Genomic DNA, 8,069 nt, shown 5'->3' on the forward strand with positions numbered 1-8,069 from the left:
AAGCCCAGATCTGCTACTTCTGTGAAGGCTGTTTCAGTTCATTGAAGGAGAACGGAGCAAAGAGAAGGTAAGGAGATGTGGTGCCAATATTCTTCCTGCTTTTTATTGCTTTGCTTTCCATAATTTTCTTGCCACTTGCTATTTTTTGTGTCTGAATTTCATCTAATCCCTCCACATACGTTTAATGTGCTTGGTGGTCTTGGGAGATATGTTGAACTTACTTACACCTAAAAGTGTTAACTGCACTTTTATTATACTAAGCTATTGTCCTGGGTTCAGCAGCAGCAGTCAGTTTTTCTCCTTCTTAGTAGCTGGTGCAGCACTGTGGTTTTGACTTTCGGCCTGGGAATAATACTGATAAAGCCGATGTTTTCAGTTACTGGCCAGAATGTTTACCCTGACCAAGGACTTTGTGAGTCTCATGGTCTGCCAGGGAGGAGGAGAAGCCAGGAGGAAGCAGGGACAGGACACCTGACCCAAACTAGCCAAAGAGGTATTCCGTACCACAGCACATCATGCCCGGGGATGTAACTGGGAGTTACCCGGAACGCACATCCCTGTTCTCTGTCGGGCTCATTTCCGGCGGGTGGTATCGTATTCTCTTCCCTTGTTATTTCCCTTATCATTATTATTATTGGTGGTAGCAGCAGTGATTTGTGTTATACCTTAGTTACTGGACTGTTTTTATCTCAACCCGAGGGAGTTACATTCTTTCGATTCTCCTCCCCATCCCTTGGCGGGGGGGGAGTAGACTGTGTGGCTCTGATTTACAGCCTGGGCTTAAACCACGACAGCTATTTTAATATTCAGTGGAAGACAAATCATCTTGCTTGCTACAGCATCAGCATACTTGCTGCTGTCTGTTTGGTCCTTCCTTGCCTATAGTGTTACGGGCTGACTCATTCATTTGAGGATTTTTGTTGATTTTTTTTCTTCAGAAAGGTTCCAGTTACTTCCACCCATCAGTAGCAGAAAGTAAGAGATACCTTTGCACCTTGAACTTAAGCTGGAGTGGATGCTTCTATTTAGAAAGTAAATTAGCTAGAAGAAGGTGAAGAAAAGGAAGCAAACACCAGTACAGAAATGGCTTTGGGTGACTGCCTGTGTTTAAACATGGCTTCTGAGAAAAAGGGTTTTGTGAATTCCACAAGTGTGCAAAACCAGGTGTTATCTGAAGCAAGCTGTTTGCTCATTCAGGGATGTCAACACCTGACTCAGAGAGACACAAATTAAAGGAAAGTGTGGAGCAGGAAGGACTTGAGATGAATTCCCAGAAGACAAGTTTAATCAGGATCATTATGTACTTTTACACAATGGCTAGGTACCATGAGGTAGATGAGAGTTACTCGAAACACAGATACTGAGGATCTCAGCAGCTTAGGAGATAGTCTATCAGTTAAGGTGTTAGTGACTTGGTTTTGCTTTCCTGTACTCTAAACATTCCAGGGGCAGACAGTAGGAACATAATAAAAAGCATTTTAACTTTATTAAGCTGTACGGATAGATGTAGACTTTTCCTTCACTGTAACTTAAAGGGTGATCTTAGGTAAATAGCTTTGCTGAAAGATAAATTTACTGTATAAATAAGCTCTTATGGCTTAGTAGGTTTTAAGTCACAGATCTATTAATATTTTGATTTTTGCCTTGTGCTAAAAGAGCCTGCACCCTTCAAGGAAGTGGAAAATAGTTCACTGAGAGTCTAGTTAATGTTTCATGGTTAGTGCTGATGCAGTCAGAAGAACACCCCTAACCCTGTTCCCTGAATCAATTTTACTCTTAACTGCAAGTAATTTACTGGTAATTTGCTCTATAGGTCATGTTTGCTTCTAGTTTTTCAGAATTTATTACCTGCTTTCCTCTGAGTTTATTTCAGTTGACTCATCTCTTTAGAGATTTCAGAGATGATCAGGTATGAAAGAAATGCAGAGCAGCCAGGAAACAGACCCTCTCAGCTGGAGTTAAGAGCTGTTCATGGACCCATCTATGTCTAAATATCTATGATATCAGTTTCAGCTCACATTAGGTTGTTCTTGTAAAAATAAAGCGAAAACCACTTGGAAATAAAATATAAATTAAAGCCAGGTGAATTTAAAAGCAATTATTTGATATCAGAATTATAGTTTCAACTTCCTCCTGTGCATATTGTGAAAGGTAAATGTCAACTTGCAGTATATCTCCTCCTTGAACAGCTGGGAGTTTGTATCAAATTCAGGTTGCTAGTTAACAACTGATTGTAGACAAAAGTGTCAGAAGTAGATTTTTATCTAGTTTTCAATGAAAAAAAAGGTTTTGTTGTGGTTGTTACTGTGGTGGTGTTTTTTTTTTTTCTATCACAGTAGTTTTTTCACTGGATAAATTTAACACTAATGTTTCTGATATGACTATTTCCATTTTGGATACTCAAGATTTTACTGATTAAGCTTATATGGGGTTTAACCTATTGTTTGGAGGTGATCCTATGTTCTGATATGCCAATGCTACTTTTGGCTAAAGCTTGCCTTGCTCTATTTGAAGGTTATTCTTTTTTCAGTTCTGCAACTAACTTGAGCAAATTCCATCCTATCTTTGTGCCCTGTTGCCAGTTTTCTGAGATGCTAATATCTTAGTTCTAAGATGCTTTGAGATCTCTGGAATACAAAGTTCTGTATTAGAGTTGAGTGACATTTTTTATTGTCATTTGAAATGGTAAGGAAACATAGGTTGGTTTGGTTTTTTTTCTTTTCTGTATTGCTGCTTTGACATGTGACTGCACTCATAAATCTGATATTCCTCATGTCTTTGGAAGAGAAATTGCTGAGAGTATTCCTTTGTAACAATCTTTTTGTCTTAGTTCACCTTCTGAATTTGTTCTTTCAGAAGAAATTAAGTCACTACTAAAAGAAGAGGGTGAACTGAAAATAAATTTGCACAAAGATCAACCTTTGGTTTTGGAAACAAATAATCTGAGATAAATCGTGAGTAACAGCACCAACAGAAACTGAAAATCTTCTTTGAATCAAAAATGTTGAAGTTTACAAGTTGTTTACATCTCCAGATAATGCCAGAATTTGTTTTCCTATAAATCGGTGATCTCTGAATGGAGAAGGCTGCATAGGCTATGCCCTTAGGTAGCTGCTGTCCCTCTAGTGTGTTGCCAAGCTGGTTTTTTTTTGTTACACTGGTTTCACTTGAGACCTTCCTGTTCTGTAGGCAAGCTCTTTTAAATGTGGATAAATGTCTAACCAGGAAGAGCAGAGATTTCAACATGCAACATTAAAAGAAAAATTACTTTGGCTTCGCTAAAGACTCGCCATGGAACAGATTTGAAGTGGTGTCTTTGTTTTCCCCAGAACTAAGTACTTTTGCCTGTCTCTCCATCTGTATCCTTTTTGGTCAGGCAGTGTCTGCCAATAACAGAAGAAACCCTGTTATTTAAATAGTATGTACAAGCAATACTTTGTATTTCTGAGAGAAGAAACAGATGAAGAATTAAACATACAGAGTGAAGGGAACAAAACCTGCTGTTAACACATCTATAAGTAATCTGTAAGTATCTGTCTTTCTTTACAGGTACTTTTGTAAAATAATAAGGTGCCTCTTTCAACAGTGTTTCACTATTTCAGACTGGGATTCTTTCCACCCCCCAAACACCTTTTTGCTTCCTGTAGGTGCACAGAAAGAAATTATTTAGATATGACAGACATCCATTTCATGGATGAGTTTGGTTTTGATGCAGTTCCTTGCAATAGGAATAGAGGAGTATGGGTTATTTCTTGTTTTGTTTTGTGGTTTTTTGGTTCCTTTTTTTTTTCCCCATCTCCATGAACATGCACCTTTTTTCTCCATTTTCCAATGGAAAAAGACACCACTCTGCCATAGTCAGAAACACACTGACCCTGCTCTGCCTCATTCAGTCCAGAAACTTGAATGTATTCCAGTCCCCCAATGAACCACTGGCAGTAGTTTACCATTTGGGGTTAATATGTATTAATATAAAGTAAATGAAAGAGCTCCAACAAGCATAATCAGATTAGGCAGCAGTGGTTAGATGCAGCTCTCTATGTTGGGAGACTTGAGTTCTTACCCTGAGTCAGTAGAGTTTTGTTTGTTCTAAAAGAATGTACTGGACATGGAGATATTTGCTATTTCATGTTGAATTTGCTGCTGAAACCATTTTTAAATTCTCTATGTTGCTATCAGGTTAGCATAAAGCTTCCATCTCTGTTGTAACATGTCTGTTCACTTTACAGACATTTACATTAACAGAAGTTGGGAAGAGCTTCCACTGGGACCAGCAATGCTATTACTTCATTTGCTCTTTTTGAACAAACAAATGCCCAAGTGATACCTGGGAGCTTCTATTGCCAGCAGCTGGAGGTTTTGCCTAATTTTGTTGTGAAGTCAGCATCATGTTTTAAAAACTGGAATTTCCCAAAGAAGTTTAAGATGTCTAAACCCCTGCAATAACACACCTTTTACATCAGTTACTTCCTCTTCTGATTTAAGTAGTTGTTTTAAGTATCTCTGTGACTGCAGTTGTAACTTCACCTAAATGTAGCCTCATGCTACAGCATTGCTTCAGGTGCTATTTTGTATAAATCATTATATAATGCAAATCTCCCATCAGAGACCTTGAATTTATAAAGGTGTTTGCTGACAAAAGGGGGGTTTTGGTAGTACAAAGACAACTGAATTAATCCCTCAGCATTAATAGGTAGTGAAAAGCTGCTGGATCCATGGAAAGTGCCTGGCTTTAATATGAGAAGGTGGGAAAAATACATGTGGGTGAAATACAGGCATTCACAAATCTTTCAGCTTCTAGAAACTTAAAAGAAACAACAATGTATTGGATGACTGTTTTGTTCATCTGAAAGGCCAGACCCACCACTGGATATGGCAATTACATTACTAACTGCCTAATGAAAGTCTCTTTCTTTGGAAGAGGAATATGATGGAAAGCTGTTGGTTTGCAAACCATAACCTACACAACCTCTCTGCCCCTCGCTCCTCCACCTGTAACACATGGGCAGGCGTGTTCAATTGGTTTAATGGCTCTGCCTAGAACACAAACAGTTCTCCTCAGAGGATGACAGGGCACACAATACCAAGGAACCATCTGTTTACTGTATTTCGGCTTATTGAAGGATTTTGAATAGTATTGACAGAACTAGACTTTAAAATGGTACAAAAGCAGCTGCTAGCTGTTCGGCTCAGCCGTGCAGCAGGTGCAGTGTAGAAAACCAGTTACTATTTTAGTTTCAGCTCTGGTTGAAGCATGATCCGGAGTCTCCGCGATCCGTGCCCGCAGGCTGTGTGAGGAGAACGGGACACCGCGCGGCTGGGTGCGCGGCCTGCCGCAGCCAGCCCGCGGCCCCCCGCGCGGAGCGGGGCACCTCCTGCCCCTCGGCTCCGGGCGTTCCCCGCGCCCGGCCCGTCCTGACCGTCAGTTACCGCGCTCGGCCGCTCCCGTTCTCCCGGGGGGACCGCTGCGTGACGAGACCCCTCCGTCAGCGCGGGTGAGGCGCCTGCGCCCCTCCCGCCTCCTGCGCGGCCCCTGAGACGTCGCCGCTGGACGCGCCTGCGGAAGGAGACAGGTGCTGGCGGGCGTGCGGCGGCTCCCCTCAGAGCCCCCGGCCGTAGAGGGCCCTGTGGCGCAGGTGCTCCTCCAGACATTGAATAGCGGCGTCGTCCACCAAGGGGTCGAACTTGTTGGCCAAGAGGTGGTGCTGCTGGAGCATCCAGGGCACATCGCCCACGCCGTAGATGCAGACAGCGCGCTGATGCTGGCCGGTGCAGGGCGCGTAGGGCGCGCCCTTGCTGGTGTCCCCCTCCAGGTACTCCCACTTGACCAGGCGGGGCAGGGCGTTCATGTCAGAGACGTGGAACTTGTCGCTTGGGGGCATGGCGCCGGGCACGCCGGGCACACGGTTGAGCGTGGCCCAGACGTGCTCGTCAGGGCTGTAGGTGTCCTTGGCCCACTCGAGGAACTGCTGCGCCGCGGGGTCCTCGAAGATGTGCTGCACGAAGGCACGGGTGACGACGATGTACGCGTTGCCCGTGAACATGCGGTAGTTGTGGGGCGGCGGCAGTTTCTTGGTGGCTGTCCGGAATATGACCTGTCCCACCTTGTGGTGGTACTGCCAGCGCTCCCGCTTGAGCGCCGACGGCTTCTCCGACTCCATGCTGTTCTGCCCCTGCAGCACCTTCAGGGCACGGACAATCTCGGCGTTAGTCTTGATGGGGAAATCGGTGCCGCAGGTGTTGAGGACGTAGTGCCAGGGCATGGGGCTCTGCAACAGGTCATGCATGCAGTTGAGGTCAGCCTGCAGCCGGGACCAGGAGGCATAGACCACATCTTCCAGGTGGCTCGCAACAAAGACGTTGGGGAAGCAGGCTATGATGGCCCGCACGGCCTCCTGGAAGGCGGCTGGGGACTTCTTGTCAATGTGGACGCAGTAGATGTTCTGGGGGGCATAGAGGGACCGCAGGAGCCGCTCAAACATCTCGATTTTGTCATGGATGACCATGGAGTAGGCAATGGGGAACTCTTCCTCTTCCTGGCTCAGCGGGAACTCGATGAACCGCCGGCTCTCCTTGAAGGCACTGCAGTCCTTGGCCATGTTCAAGTACTGCCCGGGACTCAGGGCAGCCCTTCTGTTGGCGACCTCCAGATTGCTGAGCTGTGCCTCCTGGATGGCCCGCTCGTCCCCGCGGACCACCCCCGAGCAGTTGAGCCTCCTGCCTGGGGGCAGCTCCAGCGCTCGGTACAGGCGCTGCCGGCAGCGCGAGTGTCCGGCGGGGCAGGGCCGGGTGGCGCCGCGCAGCGCCAGGGCGGCGGCCAGCAGCAGCGACCCGAGCAGCACCGCGCAGCGCCGCCGCGCCGCCAGCCGGAGGGGGCTCCTGTTGCACAGCCGCATGACCCGGCGGCGCGACTACACGTGCGGGGCGCCCGACCCGCCTCACGGGGTCTGGTCCAGTACGCGGTGGCCCGGAGCTGGTGCTGCGCGGAGTCACCGGGTGCCTGCTTCCTGCGTGGTGGTGAGCAGTGGCAGGGCGATCTCGGAGTAGCCGCAGGTGAATAAAAGGAAGTCTCCTCCTTCCCCGTGGTGTGGCGTGACTGTTTGGCTTTATCGACGCTGCAGGTGGTTGTGTATCTTGTACGTCTGTTTAAAAGAAGATATTTCATCTTACCCTTGTCCAGCGTGTAACACAAGGAAACTTCCTCTAGAATGCAGCCCCATGTAATGCACGTTTAAAGAAGACTTTACTAGATGACTTTAGGACCTAACCTGCTTTTCTGGTGTTCAGATCATTCCAGTTTGCAGGTCAAGGGGGTAGCAGCAATAGTGCTGTAGTGTAGAAGCCCAGCTGCAGCAGGCTTTCTGCTGGCCTGGAGCTTTTTGAGCTTTAGTGAAAAATTATTGCACAAGACTTTGGATAACTGATCAAAGTAGAATCTCTGTTTCTACAGTGGAAGCAGAGGGTGAAGATAGAGGCCATGGTTTATAAATAATTTGCCACAAAGTGCCCTCTTGAAGGAGTGAAAGATTATAGGAGGGCGTCAGGACCTCTTACATACACCTACATAGACATCCTGGCTGACTATTGCTTAATAGAAAAAGAGGGATAACTGTAGGTGACTAAAATACACCTTGTGCCATGGTGAACAAAATAACATCCCCTAAGTTGTAGTACTGAACCACTTTGTGTTCTGAACCGAACCTGGTGTTTAGTACCATGTTTGTAAAAAGGGCTGTTTTTAACAGTTTCAGTGATGAGTCAACATTTCTAAGATGGGTGTTCTGAGACAAAGGTTTTATTTTTTCCCTTCTTTCTCCAGATGTACCAAGGAGCCAAACTCACAGAATCTGTAGCTGGACTGAGGACATTTGATGGAATTAGAACTCTGCACACATTCTAGAAAGCAGCAGCAGTTACTTCCTCAATTTCAAACCTGAGGTTATTTGTTGAGGTATTAGCTTTACCCAGTTTAGCAAATAATTGTCTTAGATGCTGTGCAGAAATTCTAATGGACATCATGAAATGCAGTGATATGATACACATGGTATTGGTTGTAGGCACAGCTGTCA

At 45.7% G+C, this 8,069-nt stretch overlaps 1 protein-coding gene across 1 annotated transcript; it reads right to left on the bottom strand.

The window, feature by feature from the left end:
• Positions 1-5,600: 5,600 nt before the first annotated feature.
• Positions 5,601-6,896, bottom strand: GCNT3 (glucosaminyl (N-acetyl) transferase 3, mucin type; the record flags this gene model as incomplete). The annotated part of the gene is made up of 1 exon (XM_080626320.1): positions 5,601-6,896. The coding sequence occupies one exon, from the start codon at positions 6,894-6,896 to the stop codon at positions 5,601-5,603; it is 1,296 nt and encodes a 431-aa protein (XP_080482446.1).
• Positions 6,897-8,069: the final 1,173 nt, after the last annotated feature.

This window comes from Psittacula echo, assembly GCF_963264785.1.
Source record: "Psittacula echo genome assembly, chromosome: 10".
In the NCBI taxonomy this organism is placed as follows: domain Eukaryota; kingdom Metazoa; phylum Chordata; class Aves; order Psittaciformes; family Psittacidae; genus Psittacula; species Psittacula echo.